Genomic DNA, 23013 nt, shown 5'->3' on the forward strand with positions numbered 1-23013 from the left:
GTTGTGAATGTAATCGAACGGTAATGCACACCGTATACAAATCACTTTTGAGCAGGTAACATGTTTATTTGGCCTTTTTCTATTCAAATCGCCTGTATTGAAACTGTTATGCACTCTACCATAAAGCTTATTTCAGCATAATAAGCGTTATGGTAGAGTGCATAACAGCTCTCAAAAGTGATTTATATACGGTGTGCATTACCGTTCGATTACATTCACAACAAATACAAAGACGGAATGGTTTAAGTTGTATTACATTCCCAACAAATGCAAGTCGAAGTGGTTTTAGTTATATGATCGCCATTACATTCCCGAAAAGTGATATAAAAGTGAGATAAAACGAGGTAAAAGTGCTCATAGTAGCTAGGGGATGCAAATCTCGGCAGGGATGCATTTCTCAGCATAACACCGGCTCGCTTCCAGACGCTTTACCTCTCTTGTGATTGGTCAATATGCAATTTTACATTGATTATGTGCTGTTAACTTTAAATTTGTTTATTATTTAAAAGGTAAACATTGTTTTGTATATACTTTTTTTTTCATTTTTAGATTTGTAATTATTTAAATTCATGTGTCCAGTGTTTGTCGGGAATGTGTTTAAAATAAATAAATAAAAATGGTAAATGGTCTGCATTTATATAGCCCTTTTCAAGTCAATGAAGACCTCCCAAACCGCTTTACAATGTGCTTCACACTTACCCATCACACACACACTTACACACCAATAGCGGCGGGATAGTTTATTTTTGTATTTTGTAGTTTTTTTTGTTGTTGTACTGAAAAGTCAATATTTCTAATTTACATTTTGTTGGGTGTTTCTCAGAGTTAATTGCTTTTAAAATTGTTTAATATATACATTGTAAATGTGTTAGAGGCTTACTGGAGAGTGAAAAATAAATACTATTATAATTTAGTTGAATAATGAATTAAATGAAAAGCATCAATTAATTTTTTGCAAAACAATACGTTATCATTGGTAATGTACTGATCATAGGGTAGACATATGCTACTGTTACTATTATACAAGCCAAGGTTTAAATCCCCAAAACACATTTCCAAAGGTAAAGATTTTTCCAGATGAAGAAAATTTCATATAATATTGGCATGGGTACCTGATATCTGTAACAATTACTTCCTGTACTTTGTCGAGGGTATCGGTACGGTATTGAATTTTTATAGTAGTGTATTCCCGTAATAAACAACAAAGGCTAAATCCCCAAACTCAACTCCAAAAGTACATTTTTTTTGTTTTGTTTTTTATTTTATACAAGTTAAATGTTTGAAGTTCAATAATTATAAATTTGATTTGTTTTCATAAATATATTACCGTATATGAACGTGATATTTATTAACTGGGTTCTTAATCCCGGAAGTTCCGTCAAGTTAAACGGAAGTAGGTACGTGGCCGCTTCAGCTGACAGTCTGCATGATGGCGACTGAGGTTCACAGCGGCTACCTAGATAGCGCCGCTTCAAGCCGGCTCGAAGTCTCCATCGACGGCCTCACGCTCAGTCCGGACTCGGAGGGCGAGCAGGGACAAGTGGAGGAGACGCCGCAAGAGCCAACGGACGCTGCTGCCGTCACTGAACCCGACGTCCAAACACTGGCCACCCCAGAGGGCGAAGGCGACGATGAGGAATCTGACAAATCGTCCCTTGAGACCAAATGGGGCTTTCCTCTTCAAGATCTCTATGGAATGGCGATTAAGTTTTTCAAAGGTTTGTCGAGTTCTTACATTCAACCTGAAAAAAAATGCGGAAATGTCTCAATTTAACCATAAACTTGTAAATAAGCACGACGCAGCTAGGCTAAACTGTCACCTACACAGAGTGTAGCTAGCTGCTGTCAACCAGGTAGAACGCGCACAGCGCTTCCGCCATTGTCTACTTCATTTTTATTTGCATTGTTCGTCGTCTTCACGCCCTATTGGTTCAGCTCGAATAATTATCTTGAAGACAATGCAATACAAATAAGTGTATTATTTTTCAATTAATTTAGGCAATTATTTAGCCATGACCGGACTTCTCCTGCTTATTTTGCCGTGAACAATTCTGATTGGTCAAATGCCCTCTCGTCCGGACACCACGCCTAGTTAGCTTTAGCACTGTGTGCTAGCATCACAGTTATGCAGTGTAATTAGTTATATTTGCCCACTACCTCTTCCAAAAAGTAACTCAGTTAGTAGCCGATATACTTTCTGGTAAAGGTAACTAGTGACCACTTACAAATGGAAATAATTATTTCCGTCACTGTAAAACTAACTTTTATGTCAAATAATTTCATTATTTCTGAGCAGTCTCCGAGTCAGTTGAATAGAAAACAGACAGGTAGTTGTGTGTTATACAACCTTGTAGTATTTATTGCACCTCACCAGCAACAGATCTATCCTGCACCTAAAGCACAACAAAAATACACAGTAAACAATATAATAAATAGCAATCAGCAGTAATTAAAACTAAATAAGTTTAATAAAGCTCTATGTAGGAAAGGGCAAAGCCAACTTTACTTCCTCAGAAGGCTGGTCTCCTTCAAAATCTGCAAAAAGCTCCTGAAAATATTCTATCAGACAGTTGTGGCAAGCGCCCTCTTCTATGCGACAGCGTGTTGGGGAGGCAGCGTCAAGAAGAAGGATGCCTCTCGTCTCAATAAACTAGCTAGGAAAGCGAGCTCTGTTGTGGGCAAAGAGCTGGACAGCCTAACAACAGTAGCTGAGAGACGGGCACTGGAAAAGCTGCGGTCAATCATGGACAATCCATCGCATCCACTACACAGCATTATCTCCAGACAGAAGAGCAGTTTCAGCGACAGACTGCTGTCACTGTCTTGTACTACGGACAGACTGAAGAGATCTTTTCTTCCTCATGCCATGAGGCTCTTTAACTCTACCCGGCAGAGTAAAAGCCCACAGTAAACCACACCACCTACATTGCATATTACCGAATCTTATTGCAATATGTATTCTGTGTAGCACTATTTAGTGATTCTATATAACACGCTACAGTGGGCATTTGCACGTCACACTGGGTATTTGTATATTGTATTCTTTTTGCTTTATTATTGTATTGTTCTCAGCTCAGGGATGCTGTTGGAAATGTGAATTTCCCTTTGGGGATGAATAAAGTATCTATCTATCTCTATCTATCTATCTAAATTTAATCTAACTCGAATGGTTAATTGAAGGGATGGGAATTCCGACTCTTTTTAGAGAACAGTCTTTTTCGACTAGGGTCACTAAAAAGAACTGACTCTTCTGGCTCCCAAATGGCTCTTCAGTTTTTTGTTGTTGTTTAATCCATATATTACCATTTATTCTGTATTACTATGAATGACTTAAAGAGGGGGAGAATCAAAATTAACATACGTTAACACTTTAAAATAATAATACAGGGAACATAAAAAAAAAAAATTCTACATCCACAAAGAAAAAGATGAAATACAAAACTGTTTTAACCTTTTTTATACTCAAATAAATTAAAAGTCAACAGCACAAATTCCCTGAAAAATGCATTTTGATCAATCACAAGAGAAATATAACATCTTGAAGGGAACCAGTTCTCGATTGGTGGGTAGCTGGCTTCCACTTCCAGGAGCCGTTCGCGAACGAGTTGGTTTTGATTGCTGCTGCATTCACCAATTTGCCATTTCTTTCGCCGCTTTAGTGAATACAGTATTGGTCATCGCTATCCAAATAGTAGTTGCTATTTTAAATGGTAAAATAATACCAAAAGACGTGATGTAAACAACTCTGAGAAGAGCGGAAACCCGCTTCATTCAAAGTAATGCATCGCTTTTGATCGTCTGTAACGATAATGGCATTGTAATAGCGGAATAGCAATTTTACTGAAAAAATAATGCTGTTATGTAAGTGATTTTCAACCACTGTGGCGCGACACACTAGTGTGCCGTGAGAGATTGTGAAGTTGCATAAATTGTTAAAATTTCAATGCCATTTTTTTGTAATTTGTATAAATATTCATAAATGGTTGTTTTAATAAATTGTTTGTCATGAATTTTTTTGTTTTCTAATTTTCCTGAATAACAGTACGTGTTGGCGTTGACAAAAAAGTTACCAGCATGAAAATCAGTTGTAAAATAAGCAAGTAAAGCTATATTTTCAATGTACATACAGTACATTGCCTTAACGGAATCTTCGACTCAACCAATGTGACCGCAAGGTATTACAAATAAAACTCTCAAAAACCAACTGTAACCTTTTTTATAGCCACACAATTTTTGATAAAGAGGAAGAAGACATTTTCAAACGGTGAGGCTCTTAAAGAAGCAATGTTGAGTATTGCTGACATAGTACTTAAAGATGAAAAGAATGGCAGCGATATCCTCTCCACTTTCTCCGATGTCCAGCTGGGGGCAATTTACACTCCAAATTACAGTACACTGGTGAAGAGCTTGTAATGCCACCCTTACCACTAACAGGCAAACAAACAAACTACAATGTCGTTGTTGGCACAGTTCAGTCCCATGGCAAAGATGCAGTTAAATAATAAAAAACTGTTAAACGCGTTAAGTTTTTAAAAGATACGTTTTGTTTTAATGGCTTCACATTTAGTCATTAGTAATGATTAGACATGATTTATCATTTGTACAAAAACGATGCAAAGTTCATTAAACTTAAACTGATAATAGCGTTTTGAAAAATGTAATGTGAATTCCTGCAAAATGTCATGAAAGTTGTCCTCTTTTTTTTTTTCTTTTTGAGCATTTGTGTCTGAAAAAAACTGAAAGGTAAAGAATCAAAATACTGTATGTTGAAGTTTGTTTCCTACCTTGTTGAATCATTATGAATAATTGTTAAAATCAGTTCTTGCGTAAAATATCAGTAAGATAGAAATTAAACTAATAAATTCAAATTCTTACTTTGGAAGTGCATTATGAAGGTGCCCTTTGTTGTTACTCCATGCCCTTAAAGGCTCAAAGGTTGGAGACCCCTGTTCCAATGCGGCACCATTTGAAATGAGCAAATATTCCTTTCGAATTAATTATTGCAAGAACAGGATTTGTTGTATTATTATTCTCTTTTTCACATCTTTTGTTTTTTTTTTGTACTAAATACTAGTTAATATTCTAAAATTCCTGTCAAGCTTTCGTTTGATTATATAGCTGTAAAGCGCACAGGTGTCGTTTATTTCTATTGATACTACTACTGTTATTTTGTCCTCGTCAAAAAAGTGTGTTTCTTAATGGAAAAGTTTTGTTGTATTGTTAAAGGCACTGTTGTGGCTGTTCATTCCATAATAGGGGATTTTTAAGTTACCCATAATGCATCACCATTCAAAATGAACAAATATTCACTTAGATTATTTGGGTAGCTTAGAGTGTGTGTGTGTGTGTGTGTGTACACACACACTTACTTAGTGGCTTTAGTATTCTACAGTGAAAACTATCCAACCTTTTTTCCCCATTTGGAGGATTGCTATAGTTCACTATGGGAATTGTAGCACATTAGAACATGCTCACAAAAATTGATGATGACTTTGGCGGTTTGGCCCGACTGCATCAACAGTTGGGATTCTGCTCCACTTTGAAGTTTTAAACTTCCACCAGTAGACCACAGCATTTACCTATTAATGTTTTGATAGTAATAAAAAGCACTATGATTATTTTTTATTTGTTTTTGAAAAGCTTGACACATGACCTGACCAAGAACAATTGAGTGTTGTTGACCTTTGTTCAGCAACGAGTTTTAAACTTGACTTTTAGGTTGTTTTTGTTCCAAATGCCTTCCTTACATAGAGCTTTTGTCGTTATGTCAGCCCAAATAGGCCATGCATTTTGATTTTTGTACAGAGGCTTTACTACAATGTCAATAGTTCTTTTTATGTTTACTCTGCAAAAACTATTGTGGACGCAGTTATTACCAGTGCCACCGGTCTTTTGTGTTGTAATAGCAACCTTAGCTATTTTATTTTCCTCTCTGTCCTGTCTCATTGTTTTGTGGCAGATAAGGACGGCAAAGCCTTTCACCCGACCTACGAGGAGAAACTGCGGCTAGTGGCACTGCACAAACAGGTGCTGCTTGGCCCTTACAACCCTGACGCTTCCCCTGAAGTGGGTTTCTTTGATGTGCTGGGCAACGATCGTAGGTAAGCACCATATGCGCATTGCGTCATTCAACACGCTGATTGTTTATTTGCCCTTTTCTGGTAGCTGCAATATAACCCTGCTTCATGTCTTATTAATTCGCAAGAAAATAATTATTTCTAAAAATATTATTTTCTGTCCACATTCAGGAAGGAGTGGGCCTCTCTGGGTAGCATGGAGAAGGAGCAAGCCATGGTGGAGTTTGTGCGGCTGCTCAACAAGTGCTGTAAGCTCTTTGCGCCGTATGCCACCTCACACAAGATAGAGAAGGAAGAGCAAGACAGGAAAAGGTACACTATTGCCTGGCCTTTTTGTCCATTTAATTGTATTTTAATTTTTGACACTGTTAATCCTTATGTTGGAATACTATCTAGGAAAGAAGAAGAGGAACGTCAGCGGCGAGAGGAGGAGGAACGAGAGCGACTGAGGCAGGAGGAGGAAAGACGGAGGTTAGAGGAGGAGGAGAGGCGGCGGCGGGAAGAAGAGGAAAGGAGACAAGCAGAAGAAGAGAGGCTAAGAGTGGAGCAGCAAAAGTAGGTGCAGGTCTTGTGAACAATGGCCACAAACATGCATCCGTAGCACATTACTGCTTCTGTTTCTTCAACTGGTCCATCCCCTTTTTTTTTCCAGACAGCAGATAATGGCCGCCCTGAACGCCCAGACAGCGGTGCAGTTCCAGCAGTACGCTGCCCAACAGTACCCTAACAGCCCTGAACAGCAGATGGGCCTTATTCGTCAGCTCCAGGAACAACACTACCAACAGTACATGCAGCAGCTCTACCAGGTCCAGCTTGCCCAGCAGCAGGTCGGCTTCATCTCTCAGATCATTGCATCTAATTACAATAAAACTTTGATAGTAAACAATAACAAAGAGGATAAAACACAATTGAATTTTAGAACATTGAACTATTAAATTTTTACATTATGCCAACTACCCGTTAAATGTAGATGAGTTGGCAAAATCACAAGCCGGGTTTTCAATAAAATTATCATGGATTTTACCTCTCCTTGTGAGAGGTAAGAGAATTCTCCCACCATGGTCCGCTGTGTGTCGTAAGAGGCGACTAAAGTGGAGGGAGCGAGGGGGCTGGGGATCCTCTCCTCTCTCTCTCTCTACTCCCTAAGAGACAGCAAGGCAAAGAAAGGGGGCGGGAGACCAAAAGGTCTCGCAAACCCTAGTTATAGGGTCACTAAATGTGAGAGGATGTGGAAGTAAAGCGACTGAGTGGAAGAAAGAGGAGATCGGAAGGATGATGACTTAAAGGAAGGTTGATGTGTTACAGGGATGTGATTTTTCCGCTAATTCGCGGAATTCCGCTTTTTTTATCTACAAAAATAAAATTTTAAGATTTCCGATTTTTTAATTGGTAAAAAAACCGATTTCGTCTCTACAGCATTCCATTTTAGTGTTTCCGTAACTGAAATGAAACGTACTTGCGATTGGTTGAAGTCTCCGTGTTGACCAATAAACGCGCTTGTTATAAAGGCGTAGGAGTATGCCATTGTTCATTTCTCACACGTTTTTGCAGAGTGTTTAAAGAAAGATGTCCGAGATCGAACGCAAAGATGCTCCGCGAGGTAAAGAAATTGATAAGATCGTAAAAAACAAGTTTCGATCGGACTGGTTGGAGAAGGAATTATCTACAAATGTTGGAAAGAAGACTGTGACGAATTTGTTCAGTGACTTTATTCGGAAGATCGATCGTGCCGGGAAAGCGCTTTGCATTTGATGCCATGATACCATTGTCTATGGTGGGAGAGGTTTCAAAGCTCTTGAAAGTCACGCAAAGAGCAAAAAACACGTGAAAGAACTCCAGTCAAGAACAACAAATTATTCCATCGCTGGTAGTTTCGGTGCCCAAACAAAAACTCCAAAACTTTAAGGCCTCCATCCCTTATTGACACCACAAACGGAAGCGGTAATAGAGAGACGTGATCCACCCCAAAAACCTGTACCAGTTGCTGATAGAGTCGTGAATTTTGAGGTAGGTGGTAAACTTTTAAAATTTATTTGACAGTTTTCCCCTTTTTTTCGAAAATATTATAACGTAATAAAAATGGCCATAAATATTTAACAATTACAATAATAGATTTTCATGTGTACATTACACCAACACTTTACTGTAGGGCCTATACTTATTGTACTTTCATTTATAGATAACATCTTCTGCTATAACAAAGACATTTGTGGTATGTTCTAATATGAGTTACTTTTCATTTGGTCATGATACAATTATTTCTTCATGAAATTTGAACTCTTCAACATGATTTATGTGTTAACTTAGTAATCACATGAGTTAGATATGATGATATTCTCAGTGATAGTTTTTAAAAGCAAAAGCAGTCCAATGTTTTTTAATGTGACTGATTTTGAGTTGACTTAAACTGTAATTTTATATGGGATAGTTCAAAATACATTGAAAATTGATGCTGTTGTTTTGTCTATTTCTTTGTCATCTGAGTGCATTGAAAGTACTTAAAAAAACGTAAAACCCATGAGCTCCGGGTGGCTTCGCCCCACTTGTCCCCCCACCAGGGCACTGCCCTGGACCTAGCTGGGTGCCCGCGGCCCCCAGACCCCCGCCTAATTTTCAGATAATTTCACTTTGGTCAAATCACATCCCTGGTGTTAGCCTTGAGTGAAACAAAGATGAAAGGAAAGGGTGAATTACAGCTTGTATGTTTGTATGGTAAAAGGTCTGGAGTTACGGGTGGACATGCTAGAGAAGGAGTGGCTGTGCTTGTGAGTGAGAGAGCAAAGGAAAAACTGGTGGAGTGGAAAGAGATATCTTCCAGATTGATGTGGGTGAGGTTGAAGTGGGATTGGTAGATATGGAGTACCAGGAAGAAATGAGAGTGGAAAGAAATTGATTGAGTTATGTGTGGAAAATGTGTTGGTGATTGGAAATGCATTGTTTAAAAAGAGGGACGTGAATAAGTATACGTTTGTCAGAGTGAATAGTGGCAAGATAGTGGACAGAGCACTGATTGATTATGTAGTAGTTAAGAAAGGGATGTTAAGTAGATTGTTGGATGTGCATGTTTACAGAGGTGAAATGAGTGGTATGTCTGATCATTTTTATGTTCAAGGAAAACTGAGAATAGATGGATCGTGGAGGGCTAGTTATAAGAAGAGTGTGAGGGAAGAGGTGAAAATGTCAGAGTTGAATAAGGCAGAAAAGGAGAGTTTAAAGAGAGGATAAGGAAAGAGTATGAACGGATTAGTAGAAGAGAGATTGAGAGTGTGGAAATTGAATGGAAGTGGTTTAAAGAGGCAGTGTTGAGGAGTGCAAAAGAAGTGTGTGGAATGAGAAAAGTTGGTCGAGGTATTAGGAAAGGAAGTAAATGGTGGAATGATAAGGTATGAGAGGCTGTGACAGAAAAGAGACGTGCCTTTGAGGAGTGGCTGCAAGATAAGAGTGGCGATGCGTATGAAAGCTATAAAGTGAAGAAAAGCTTGGTAAAAGTGGCAGTGGAAGCAGCGAAAAGGAAAGCAAATGATGAATGGTCTCGAAAGATAGGAGTGAACTTTGAGGAAAGGAGAAAAGTGTTCTGGAAAGAAGTGAAAAGAGTAAGAAACAGTGAGTCTGGAATGGAAGAGAAAGTGAAAGATAAGGATCGTAGATTGCTGGTTAGCGGTAGTACAGTCAGGACGAGATGGGCAGAGTATTTTGAGGAGTTGCTAAATGTGGAGGATGGGAGAGAAGTGAGAGTCGAGGCGATCGATAGTATGGAGAGAATGCCTGTGTTGGGTGATTTAAATGTGAAGCTTGTGGAAACATGGGAGGTGCAAGAGGCAGTGAAAGAAATGAAAGGGGGGAAGGCACCTGGGTTGGATGGTTGTACTGCTTAATGCCTGAAAAAAAGGTGGCACATCTATGATTGACTGGTTAGTACGCTTGTTAAATGTATGCTTTTTAAGTGGTGTGGTTCCTGTCGATTGGTGTAGTGCATGTGTGGTGCCATTGTATCAGGGTAAAGGTGATAAGTATGAATGTAGCAATTCGAGAGGTATCAGTTTGTTGTCTGTGCCGGGTAAGCTGTATGGAAGAGTCTTGATTAAGAGCGAGAAAGAACGAACGAGGTGGTGATGGAGGAGCAGAGTGGTTTCACGAAAGGAAGAGGATGTGTGGATCAGGTGTTTGCAGTATGACAGGTGTGTGAGAAATATTTTGTAAAAGGTAAGGATGTTTATTTGGCTTTCATGGACTTGGAAAAGGCGTATGACAGAGTTGATAGAGAGGCGTTGTGGCAAATGATGATGTATGGATTGGGTGGAAAGTTGTTGGAAGCATTGAAGAGTTTTTATATGAACAGCAGAGCATGTGTAAGAGAAGGGAGTGAGCCAAGTGAGTGGTTCCCTGTGTTGACTGGTGTGAGACAGGGGTGTGTGATGTCACCATGGCTGTTTAATGTGTACATGGATGGTGTGGTGAGAGAGGTGAATCCAAGAGTATTTGGCAGAGGTGTAGAGATGATGGACAACAGTGGAACAGTGTGGCAGGTAAGTCAGTTGTTATTGTTTGCAGATGACACCGCGCTTGTGGCTGGTTCCGAGGAAACATTGAGAAGGTTGGTAACTGAGTTTGGAAGAGTATGTGATAGAATAGAATAGAATAGAATATACCTTTATTGTCATTGTTACAAAATGGGTTAACATATTGTGACAACAAAATTGGGCATGACACTCCAGTTTTACACATTCACAGTGAGGTATGAGACAAGAAGATAAAGGAACAGAGAATATAAGGTTATAAAACAAGGGGGATAAGGCTATAGTTATAATTTACATGGTATTTACACAAGAAATGTCAGCATGTGGGATGTTACATACAGTGTTGTCGTGATACCGTTGGTATCGTAAGGGTTGTGCAATATTGCATTTGGTGCAAAGTCATCATAGTGCAAAAAATAGTCAGCATATGCATTGGTGCAAACATAGACAACATAGTGCAGAAAAAAGGAAATGGTCAGACATTGTGCAAGGTGAGCAGTAAACATAGTGCAGTCGACATGTGCAAGAACATAGACATGAGTACCATTATATTCGTATGAGGTAGTGTTGGCACAAGTTTTCAGTTTTTTTGTGCGGTGTCTGTTTTGAGCAGTGAACAAACATAGTGCAGACAGCATGTACGTGAGTACCATTTTACAATCATGTGAGGTAGTTTTTTGCAACAGTTTTCAGTTTTTTTGTGCGGTGTCTGTTTAGGGTGGTAATGGCTGTGGGGAAGAAACTGTCTCTGAGTCTGTTTGTTTTTGCTTTGTGTGACCTGTAGCGCTTGCCGGAAGGCAGCAGGTCGAAGAGGTGGTGGCCGGGGTGAGAAAAGTCCATGATGATGTTTTCTGCTCGACGATTCTCTGGGCTGTTTTGATGATCCTCTGGAGCTTTTTCCTGTCTGCTGCTGTGCACCCAGCATACCACACCATGATGCAGTATGTTAGGATGCTCTCCACTGTGGCTTTGTAGAAGGACACCTGCAGCTGCTGTTTTAGGTTATTTTTCCTGAGCAATCTCAGGAAGTGCAGTCGCTGCTGGGCCTTCCCTACCACCGCTCTGGTGTTTGCAGACCAGGAGAGGTCGTCGGATATGTGCACACCCAGAAATTTGAAGGAGTGGACTCTCTCTACACAGTCTCCTTTTATGGTGAGTGGTGCTGGATTCCTGCCATTCCTTCTGAAATCCAGAATCAGTTCTTTTGTTTTTGTGGTGTTCAATATGAGGTGGTTTTCCGAACACCACGTTGAAAGTGACTCCACCTCATCCCTGTATGCCGCCTCGTCCCCTTCAGAGATGAGGCCGATCAAGGTGGTATCGTAAGGTATGTGTGAATGTTGGGAAGAGTAAGGTGATGAAGTGTTCACGTGTTGGATTGGGCATGACGTTAGAAATCAGGTTGCATGGACAGGTGCTGGAAAAAGTGTAAAGCTTTAGGTGCTTGGGTTGTGATGTGGCTGCAGTTGGTGGAATGGAGTGCGAGGTATAGCACAGAGTGAAGCAAGGTTTTGGGTGCTCTGGGGAGAGTGATGAACAACAAGAGTATGAGTATGGATGTTAAGAGGGGACTGTGTTGTATGGTGCAGAGACTTGGAGACTGAATGCAGATTTAAGAAGGGAATTGAATGTTTTGAGTGACAAGATTGGATAGATTGAGAAATGAAATTGTGAGAGACAGAACTTGAGTAGTCGTGGAACTGAGCAAGCGTGTTGATAAGAGAGTATTCAGTTGGTTTGGACACATGGAGAGGATGGATGAGGAGCAAATGTTGAAGAGGAGAAGTCAATGGAATGAGACCAAGAGGAAGGCTGTGATTGATGTGGATGGATGGTGTTATGAGTGCACTGCAGGAAAGAGGTCTAAATATAATGGAAGCTAGAGCTCTTGTTGGTGATAGAAAGGAGTGGAGAGGTGTTGTGAAAGGATAGTGGGATTGTGGACGCGTTCTTAAGGATGGCCTGGGCACCCGTATGATGCGGCAGGGGTAAACCAGTGAAAGCTGTCGGGCCCTGCTGTTGAACAAAATAGTATGTTGTGTCACCCTGACCCGAGTGACATGGCCGCTTTCTGGTGTCCCATTTCATCTTGAGGGACGAAAGCATGACGAAAGATTTTTCAGCTCTATTTTTTTCCGAGAAATTTGAGGTAAAATTGTATTAGTTTTACCCAAATCTTCCTGCGAATAACCTACAAGTTGCCACAGGATGTCAACAAAGAAGTAATTGACAGCTATTTACACATTGTCAACAATGTTTTCAAATCATATGAAGAATATAATCGTTGATTGATGAGAAAATTCAACTCAGATTTCTGAGGTCCAATGTTCAATATCCACTAACCAGTCATCTTCTGTCGCGATTTTATGATCTCATTAGGCCTGAATAGGTTTTCGTTAAGTACTGCTGTTTTCTCTCGTTTAAAAAAAAAACACATCTCAGGTTGATTGGGTATTCTAAATTTTCTCTTGGTATGGTTGTCCTTCTTATTTAAATTGGTAGAATAGTATCTTGATTAGTGGGTGATCAGCTTTCCTTTAATTGCAGGCGGCCTTGCAAAAGCAGCAGCTACAGCACGCGGATTCCTTAGCACATGGCCACCATGAGGCTGGTGGTTGTTGTAGCACCGAGTCCACGGCCGCCTTGACAGCGGGTCCCATATGCACAGCAGCTTTGCCACTCTCTGCGGAGGACACGCCCACCATTAATGGCGTCGACTCGTACCTGGAAAACACCGAGCGGGAAGTGGAACCTGACCCAGCAGAGGAAGTGTCGGAAAACGGGCCTTTATTCCGTGAGTCTGTGTACTTTGTGTCCATTCTTAAAGGGATTCCCAAATCCTAAAACATGCGAAATGTAAGTAAATGGTGTTTGCTTAAGATCCACACACACACACATATATATACATACATATATATATATATATGTAAATATATTAATTTCGCATGGCACACAGGGACAGACAATTTGCTCGCTTATTCACATATCAGGACAATTTGGACCGGCCAATTAACGTGACATGTGTGTTTTTGGAATGTGGGAGAAAACTGGAGTGCCCGGAAGAAACTTACGATCTCATGGCCTCAGAACTGTGCTGCACACGCGCCAACCACTTCGTGCGTGCGTGCGCGTGTGTGCGTGCTCTTGTTCGTTCGTTCGTTCCAATTTTCTGAGGTGATGCATTTTGAAGACAGGTTTTCTGGTCTTTGACTTTCTAAGCTGCAATGTCATATGAGGAATACGGACACACTAGCAACACAGTCCTAAAATTGTTTTTTTGTGTTAAATGGTCGAAGAGGTAACGAGTGTTTTAAGCCATTTTTTTTTAGTTTTTGTGGCAAATATATATATATATATATATATATATATATATATATGAAAAGTGTGTGTTTTTTAAAATTATTTTATTTTATTATCATTATTTTTTAGACCCGCGAAGCTCTGAACCCGCGAAGTAGCGAGGTCCCACTATACTTACATTACTAAGTGAATCTTTTTTTAAATAGGAGCAGACTCCCCGCCTGTCATCGCCGCACCCTCTATGTGGACGAGACCCCAGATAAAGGACTTCAAAGAGAAGATCCGTCAGGACGCCGACAGCGTGATAACAGTTGGTCGCGGCGAGGTGGTGACGGTCCGCGTTCCCACCCACGAGGAAGGTTCCTACCTCTTCTGGGAGTTTGCCACAGACTATTACGATATTGGCTTCGGAGTCTTCTTCGAGTGGACGGACTCTACGTCAGCCTCAGTCAGCGTGCACGTGTCGGAGTCCAGCGATGAAGACGAGGATGAAGAAGGTGAGTGGAGGGCCTGGCAATAAAAAGTCGTTGTGATTTAATTTTCAGGGTATAGTAAGCCCTTTATCACGTTAAATGGAGACCAAAGGGCAAACTTACCTCGAGCTGTTGTCATTACCGACTGGGTGTATACGACAGTAGCAAAATAATAACTATAAATATACAAATAAAAACACAGAATTACAGTTGGTGTTTTGAATAGTCTTTACAAAAGAACAACAAAATTTGGAGGGCCACTCTTTCCAGTGTAAGAAATCGATTTATAGAGTGGCTGGTATCGAGTTTATCCAGGTCTCCAAGATGATGAAAATAGAGTCCGGAGTGTAGTGATTTCCCACAAGTTGTAGCTCCAGGTCATCTGTTTCATAGGTAATGGACCTGGCGTTGGTGAGATACAGGCTTCGCAGGGGGGCTTAAGAAAGTTGTTAGCCTAGCTGTTAGCAGTAGGCAGGTCCTGCAGGCTCGCTCTTGACATCTCTCTGCCTTAGTCGCTTTCCGGACCAGATAAAAATCCATGGGGCACCCGTTGGTGATCACCGTTTCTTTGCGCTCTTCTGACTTTACCCTGAGTTTGATTTACCGTAAATTCCGGATTATAGAGCGCACCTGATTATAAGCCGCACCCACCACATTTTAAGAGGAAAACCGATTTTGTACTTACACAAGCCGCACCTGTATATAAGCCGCATTCGCCCACATTAAAAGAATGTTACAAAAACACAAAATTAACCCAGACCCGACTTTAAGTCCCGCGATTGAAACTGAATGTCCTTCATTAAAGTACACAGTCCAAAAATCACAGCTGGCAAAATAAACGGAAAATGATACCGGTATATAAGGTTTGATGCAGACCTGCAGAGTCCGGGTCCCGTTGAAAGTAATCAAAGGAAAAAAGTGTATATTACCAAAGGTAAGGGTGGGATAAATATATATCCACTATTGTCCCCCGTGTCCACTCACCTTTACCGGTACCCACTTCTCGTCACCCCGCGTTTGTTACGCCCCTTCTTTTTAATTAGCCCGTGCAAAACATATCAGAATAAGTATTTTTTAGACCCGCGAAGCTCTGAGTTCGGGAACGTTGAACCGCGAAGTAGCGAGGTCCCATTGTACTCAGTTTGCTTTGTTGTAAGCACAACCTTTATTATTTCATACCCGTCATCTTATGTTTTCCGAGTATTTTTATTTTTTTTATCATTTCATATTGGGTATGCTGTATTATATTTTTTGCATGTGAAAATATATGAATTAAAATAAAAATAACATTTGTTAGACCGATCTTGTCTTGCTCATATCAACCCTAATCCGGATCGTCTTGGTGATTTGAATCAGACAACAACATAATTGTAGATTGCAAATTTTGCTGCGGTGCATGAGCAAATGTTATCCTCGGTCAAGTATTCAATTTCTTGTATTGCGGACTTTTTAATAAAGCATGATATGCATATGCATGTCACGTTATATCCGTTTCTACGTACAGAGATCCGTCGGTTTTCGTGATCAATGGGGACCAGAACCACAGCGAAAAGTGAAAACCCGTTAAGTAGCGTTGCTACTCCAAAAAAGCCCCCAAAGGTACAAATTTACCTCGAGATTATGTCATTACCGACTAAGAGTTCACTACTGCAGCAAAGTTACAAATTGGAGCAATTTAGAGTGAGGCCGACGAGCTGCGCGCGAGCATAGACTTTCCTCTTTTCGAGACAAATCTCCATGATTAAAATAACTGTCCTTGAATGTAGTGGTTCCCTACGAGTTGCTGCTCCAAGTCATCAGTCTCATGGAAAATGGACCTGGTGTTGGCATGATGCAGGGTCTGCAGCAGTGGCTTTGAAGAGTTGTTAGCCTAGCTGTTTGCAGTAGGACAAGCAGCAGCAGCAGTCTTGGCTTCTCCCCAACGCAGCCCAAGTCGCTTCTGGAACCTGATTGTAATCCATGAAGCACACCCAGTGCTGATCACAATTTCAAACAATCATAGTTTTTGAAACCGTTGACGTTTCTCAAGGCCCACGAGCAGGCGCTGGCCCCACCAACTCGAATTCTGAGTGCCTAAACCATAATAGTCAAACATGCTAGCTGGATCAAGCCCACCCAAGGTCTTGATCTTGGCCCGTGAGAATACGCAGAGAGAAGCACAAGAGAAAACTGACCTGCACTTTGAAATATGTCTCTGGATGCTCACAGAGCAACTGGAGCTGCAGTTCTTCCTCTTTTTTTATCTCCCTCTCACTCTTTTTTTCATCTTTCTCCTTCTCTGTCTGCTGTTTTTTATCTTTTTCTCCATTTATTGCTGCCCTTTCTCTTCGTCTGTCTTCCTTGCTTTCTCCCTCTTTCGATTTCTTTATTTCTGTCTTTCTATTCCTCTCTTACTGTCTTTTCCTCTTTCTCTCTCATTGTCTTTTGTGACCCCCCCACCCTTTTTTTTCTTTCTCGTCAATCTACTAGCCCCTGTGAGTTTTTTCTACCTTGTGGCCCCCGAGCTCAAATGAGTTTAACACCCCTGGGACAAACTAGTTTGCAGAGCTCATTGTGAAGGCCTTGGGGTAATTTCTAAACCTTGCAACAAGTTATGGCTGACATGAAATTGGTAAAATGCTTGAATATGAAAGCACACATCTGAAACAGTGCAGCCAGGAGAGAAGAAATGAAATGAAGCTGAGAGACAATTTGGGATGATTTAATAAGTATTAATGGCCGAAATAAAATTGCCATCACATGATTCAGATATGTTTTAGGCCAGCAGAGAGGACTAATGGCCCACCACAGAGTAAACGGGTGCCATTTTGTCTTCGTAATATACGTTGACCGATTATCAGGCGGGACAATTATCGGCACCAATATTTGGGAGTTTGACAGATATCAGTATCGCGATTTTATGAAGCCGATGTTAAGAACAAGACCGAGCAACAACCAGCTCAGCCTTTTTTCCCCTCTCCTGCTTTTTGTGTCTGACGCAACCCACCCTGCACCTTCTGATTGGATGAGAAACCGGGGAAGCAGGAAACACCGGTGTTGTGCCTAATAGCGACCCCACTGCAGAATCTGACTCCCCTTCACGTGAACACATTTCGGATTTTCCTATGCTTCTCAGCACTGTGTCGCAATTGTAGTCTATAATGTGTTTATTGAGGAATATTGATTGCCTTGATTAAGACAAAAAAAGCGTTCGTTGTCTACAAAATGAGTTAAAGACATTCACGCGAACGTCACTGACGATGGAGGCGACCCTATATAGCTAAAAGCTATAGTATTCACGACCAGGACCTATTTAAGGTTCAGAACTTTAGGGGTACTAAGTGTCATATCACTTCCCCTTTACACCAACATCCACATATAAAAATCTTTCAGTCATTAAACATATAATTTCAGTTATTTAAATAAGTATTTTTCATATAAAAGATTAGTCATGTTAGTTGTGTTGGGATTCTAATTATTTACTTGTATGAGTTTTTATCGCGCTATTAATGTTTTTATTTGATTTTATAACAAATATTATTTTTCTTTCTTTGTATTACAAATGGCTTACGACAATTTTTAAGCTTTTACGGCAAATGTATATCTGCTGTAAATATCAGTTATCGGCCTCTTAATACGAATAATAGGCATTTGTATCTGCCCTGAACAAGCCATATTGGTTGATCCTTCGTTTTTAAGGTTTATTATTGCTTGATGAGGGGATTACAATCACTAATAAGGGGAGCAAATCTGAGGTTGACTGGTATACTATTTGATCTTGTATCTGCAGGTGAGCCGACCAGCGAGGAGGAGAAGGCCAAGAAGGAGGCGAGCAAACCTAATGTGGACGAGATAGTGCCGGTGTACCGGCGGGACTGTCACGAGGAGGTCTACGCAGGCAGCCACCAGTACCCCGGCCGTGGCGTCTACCTGCTGAAATTTGACAACTCCTACTCACTATGGCGCTCCAAAAGCGTTTACTACAGAGTCTATTACACCAGATAAGCCTAAAGATAAACATGGGAGACGAGGGGTGGTCGTATTTAGGGGGATGCTTGTGTGTCTTTATGTGTCTGTCATGGGAGGGAGAAGATGAGTTTTGAAACAACCACCAGATGGCGACAAATGAACATACCTGGAGCCCTTTTCTCTTTCCGGTGAAGGGACCAATGAACTGAATTGTGTCTTCCTCAGTCACTTATTCTCAAAATGTTTGGATCATATAGATCTGTTTTTGTTGGCTTGGTACAAATGATGAAGGAAGAAGCATCCAGTAGTCCACTCTAAATGGTTTCCACAATCTGAGTATATCACCCTGGATTTCAAATAATATTCCATCTACAAATGAATGCGGCACGATCATTACTGTATAGTGATTGCTTTAACTTTTCTGCAATTCTAACACATACGTTTTTTTCTAAAGTGCCGTCTATTGTGTTCAATTTTGTTTTCCCGGGTTGGTCGTTTTTCACACGGCAATGCAATGAAAATAATTCTATAGATACGTTTGTGTAAAGGAGGGGTTTTAAGTCTAGGTCAGAGGTGTTTGAAAATTCAATGCACTGTTAAACGTACAACAAAGTAAAACATTTTTATCCCTCATGAATGAACTTTAAATGAACAAAAACAGATATATAACAGTAAGACATGTCATAAATGGGAGGCATATTTCTGTCACTGTATCTTTTAGGTGTATAAGTTTGAAGATTTTTTTTCTGGGCATATATTTAATCTTGATTAAAATTATGTTCATCTCTTATATTTTACCTGTTTGTTAATACCATCTGTTTTCTGTCTACTGAATGTTTGCCACGTTTCAACATATTCTCCAACTGTTATGTGCGAACGAAATAAGCTCAATAAATGTTTCGAGTGAGAGAGAAACTAGTGTAACATAGTTCAAAGTTTTGAATGCTAAATTATTTTTTTTTACCCATTTTGTTTGGTGCGGTTTATGAATGCCAGGTGGTTCACGAGATAAACTTGAGCAAGCTGGGAGGAAAAATCACGAGTAAAGTGATTAAAAACGTGGAGGAGTATTTTTGAGGGGGATTGAGCAAAATATAACATTTTTTTCCCCCCATGTGAGTAATTCGAGCTGGAAAGAAATGCCAGCAGGTGCTAGCGAACGATTGATTAGCACTGTAGTCCGTATCATGTTGAAGCTAGCTTGTAAAATCTTGATATAACGACATTTTGGCAAACAATATACACTAAATACTTTGCAGGCTTTCAACTAATGGCGTGCACAGATTACTTTTAATTTCTTAAGTGTATTTGCTTTTTAGCGTCGCCTATCCCCCTCCCCCCATTAGCTTAGCATACTGCGACAAGCCGCGACAACGTGACTAAATCAGGTAATTTACAATTTAAATTTATATTTGCATTTATATTATTTTTTATAAAGGTGTCATTTAAACTGATTTGAAAAAGTATAAAAATGAAATGTCGGGTGTATTGTTTTGATAATTGTTCGATACAGTCTGAATGACTTCTTGCTAATTTAAGATTTGTTTTTTTTTCTATTGTGAAACATGTTTGCGTAAAATATAATCTATGTTGGCCAAATTACATTCTTTTTGTTCATATGTATAGTTTGCCTAAATGGAATGTTTTTCCATGCACATCCTGCTGAGTTCGTTTGATTGACGTACTTCTACTTCACAACAATCCTCTAAATCAATGTGTCGACTTCAAAGTTTTTGAACCTAACGTTCACAATTCCTGCTCTTTTGGAAAGTAAACGCCCTAAATGAGACATAGAAACCCAAATATTGCTCCTGAAAACAAAAAAAACTGTCTTGAATTGAAATGCTTTTAGTGCATTTTTTATTTTAATTATGAGGAATCGTAGACTTGTGTAAAGTTTGTGGTATAGTGCAACTCTTCATGTTGGGAAACATCCATCCATTATCTGTACCGCTTATCCTCAGTAAGGCCGCGGGGGTGCTGGAGCCCATCCCAGTTATCTTCAGGCAGTGGGCAGGGGACATCCTGAACTGGTTGCCAGCCAAATCGCAGGGCACACAGGGACAGACAATTCGCTTGCTCATTCACACCTAGGTTAATTGTCCGGTCCAAATCGTCCCTATCATGCATGTTTTGGGCTTTTTGGAATGTGGGAGGAAACCGGAGTGCCCGGAGGAAACCCACGCAAGCATGGGGAGAACATGCAAACTCCACACAGGAGGTTAGATCTTATGACCTCAGAACTGTGCCGCACACGCGCAAACCACTGCGTCGCCGTGCTGCCTTGTTGGAAAACAAAAAAATGGCAGAACTGCTGATCCTAAAGGCGAACCAACATTACAGGTGTCAAGCATGCGGTCTACGGGCTGGATCAGTTTGAGTATGGCCTGCGAAACAACGCTGAGAAGTTCAAGAGGAAAATGAGCTGCAGTTTTAAATACGTCCACCTGATAGCACCAAAGCCAGGTGCCACTCGCAAAGCAACTGGAGCTATATTTCTCTTTTCTTTAGCAACTGCTTTATCTATTCTTTTCTCCCTCTTTCTCTACTCTCCTTTTTCACGCTCACCATTCTCTCTCCTATCATTTTTTCTCTCATTCTCTTTTCTCAAATTCTCCTCTCTACGGTGCTCTCTTTCTCCCCGTCTGTCTCACCCTTTTTTCTATTTCCTTCCCTCACTTTTACTGTATCTCCCTTTTTCTCTTCCATTCTCCCTCTGTTTTAATCTACTTGTCTGGCCCCGTGAGATTGTTTCTGTGGCTCCTAGCTAAAATGGGTTTGACACCCCTGCCCTAAAAGTATATTCAATAACAGATGAGGTTGGTATGGTAAGACAAGGCCCACAAAAAAATGTACTTTCAATTGGAACTAATAAACGATTGGGAATACATGGTCGCAGTACTTTTCAACTGTACTGTAGTGGGTAAATCCATTTGAAAATCCAGTTCTGTTTTTCCCTACATCCTCCATTCGTTGTTTTTGACAGGTAAAACTTTAGTCGGAATCCGATTCCAGCGTCCAACAGGTGGTTGGTTGTAAATCTCCGGGTTTTTCTTCCCCCATCCCGCTTACTTTTTCCTGTGTGTGAGTGTTTTTCACCCCTCTGTTTAGAGACGGTGCTCCGCCCGGCGTCTGTTTGAATTTCAACAGGCGAGTCCAGCTGCACGAACATGGCGGGCGGGATTGCAGGATCGTGTTCAAATAGAGAGTGCCATATCGCCGATTGAGGCTTAGTTTTTGAATATACTTTCTAAACAAAGAAGTGAGCACGTGAATAATCTTAACGATGCCTTTCCACCAGAGGACTGTTGAGCCGCGACGTGTGAGCAGGTTGCCGGCCCGGGCAACTGCTAAGAGAGCGCCTCCGTTCACGTCGCTGGACGAGGTGGGCTGTCACACGCTCACAAACATCATCCACCAACTGGCCCATCTTTCCCAACTGGCCGCCGACGTTTTCCTGGGCATCGAGATGGAGGCCGACTCCGTGTTCCGCAGGTCGTCCCGGGTCCAGGGGCGCCTGCGTGCTCTTCACGCCAGAGCAGGCGTTCTGGATCCCAAGAAAGTCAAAATACGTAAGTTCTGTTAGTCACCTTGCGTTTCTTTGTGAGTCATGTGGGTTATTGTGTTCAACTTATTTACAGGAGATTCTCAAACGTTTCCCTCCCCCGAATCTATTACCAACAAGTGCTCATCCCACACTTTATTCGTAAGCATTGTACTTGTTATAACGAGCATTAAAATTTTACATATCAGAACAACGACAAAATCTCAAATAACAAGATTTATGAAAGTTGTATTTTTAAAGTTGAAAAAAAAACCTTTGGGTTTGTACTCAAAAATAAAAGCAGTGTCTGAAACTCATGACAAAAAGTTAGGGCAGACAACCCTGAAAAGTTGCCTGCCCAGCCATAAAGTTGCCTGCCCCATTTTTCACAACTTGAAACACAATAAGACGACTAATCGCAAAAAAACATGGTTGCAAAGTATTAAGGATTTATAATGTATAATGTAACAGAACAACAAATTAACAACAATTTAAGTTTAATATAAATCTACGTATAACATTCAATGCATGAATATGTCATCACTGTTTTCCATCTGCCATCAGTATGTACCTGTATTTACTCATCTTCATTCATGCAATGTTTGCATTTTGTCGTCTGCTACAAGCCACGTAAACTACTCTTTCGACGATGCTTTTAATGTAGGTTTACGTTTTGTAACGTCATAAATTTTGTTAGCTTCTTTTGAATCTTCTGGGGCTGAGGTTTTGGCTTGATTCCTAACAACTTAGCATTTTTTTCTTGTGTCCTCTGTGCGTCTACTTTGGAAAATGATGTGCAAATGCACGAACTTATAAGGCTTGGGAAAGTCCAGAAGTACAAAGTTATTTGATGCAGGCTTCTGATCGGCTGCCGAGTATGCAAATTGCCAAACGAACCGAAATTTCCAAACCGAATGAAGATTTCAAAATTGGAATAAAGCAAATGTTTGATTTGAATTATTATTATTTATTTTTTTTCCTTGAAAAAGTTGACGGCCACCCGGGCGGAGACGGTTTGAAAATTGTACGCCAGGCAGACGTTATTTCATAATAGACCCTTTTCCGTGTTTTTAAGCTAGTGTGATGTAGCCAAGCTGCGCTCCCATTGTTGAGGCAGGGATTCGTGTCTCTATACCAGACGATTGACAGAAAAA

At 40.5% G+C, this 23013-nt stretch overlaps 2 protein-coding genes across 5 annotated transcripts in view; both read left to right on the top strand.

Annotated features, from left to right (window-relative positions):
• Positions 1-1373: 1373 nt before the first annotated feature.
• acbd3 (acyl-Coenzyme A binding domain containing 3) lies at positions 1374-19107 on the top strand. Its single transcript, XM_088325474.1, has 8 exons — positions 1374-1718; positions 5960-6101; positions 6249-6389; positions 6474-6632; positions 6730-6904; positions 13142-13388; positions 14101-14391; positions 18137-19107. The coding sequence occupies exons 1-8, from the start codon at positions 1427-1429 to the stop codon at positions 18349-18351; spliced, it is 1662 nt and encodes a 553-aa protein (XP_088181600.1). The 5' UTR covers positions 1374-1426; the 3' UTR covers positions 18352-19107.
• Positions 19108-19257: 150 nt separating this feature from the next.
• The window catches only part of nhsl1b (NHS-like 1b), an 88600-nt gene continuing 84844 nt past the window's right edge, over positions 19258-23013 (top strand). The window contains exons 1-3 of one of the 4 annotated variants that reach the window (XM_088325470.1): positions 19258-19703; positions 20659-20781; positions 21617-21887. In XM_088325470.1, coding sequence (XP_088181596.1) covers positions 21785-21887 — 103 coding nt within the window. In that variant the 5' untranslated portion in view covers positions 19258-19703; positions 20659-20781; positions 21617-21784. Of the gene's footprint in view, positions 19704-20658; positions 20782-21343; positions 21888-23013 lie in introns of those variants that run through there. The other 3 variants (XM_088325471.1, XM_088325468.1, XM_088325469.1) reach the window with 3 other exon arrangements.

This window comes from Urocampus carinirostris, chromosome 20 (genome assembly GCF_059441175.1).
Source record: "Urocampus carinirostris isolate Australia breed hairy pipefish chromosome 20, RoL_Ucar_1.0, whole genome shotgun sequence".
NCBI classification, from domain to species: Eukaryota; Metazoa; Chordata; class Actinopteri; order Syngnathiformes; family Syngnathidae; genus Urocampus; species Urocampus carinirostris.

Bases quoted from the DNA above. Each gene is read 5' to 3' on its own strand.
- acbd3 (XM_088325474.1), top strand. From the start codon at position 1,427: ATGATGGCGACTGAGGTTCACAGCGGCTACCTAGATAGCGCCGCTTCA. The intron at 1,719-5,959 runs GTTTGTCGAGTT...GTTTTGTGGCAG, and splicing joins GGCGATTAAGTTTTTCAAAG to ATAAGGACGGCAAAGCCTTT. The intron at 6,102-6,248 runs GTAAGCACCATA...GTCCACATTCAG, and splicing joins GTGCTGGGCAACGATCGTAG to GAAGGAGTGGGCCTCTCTGG.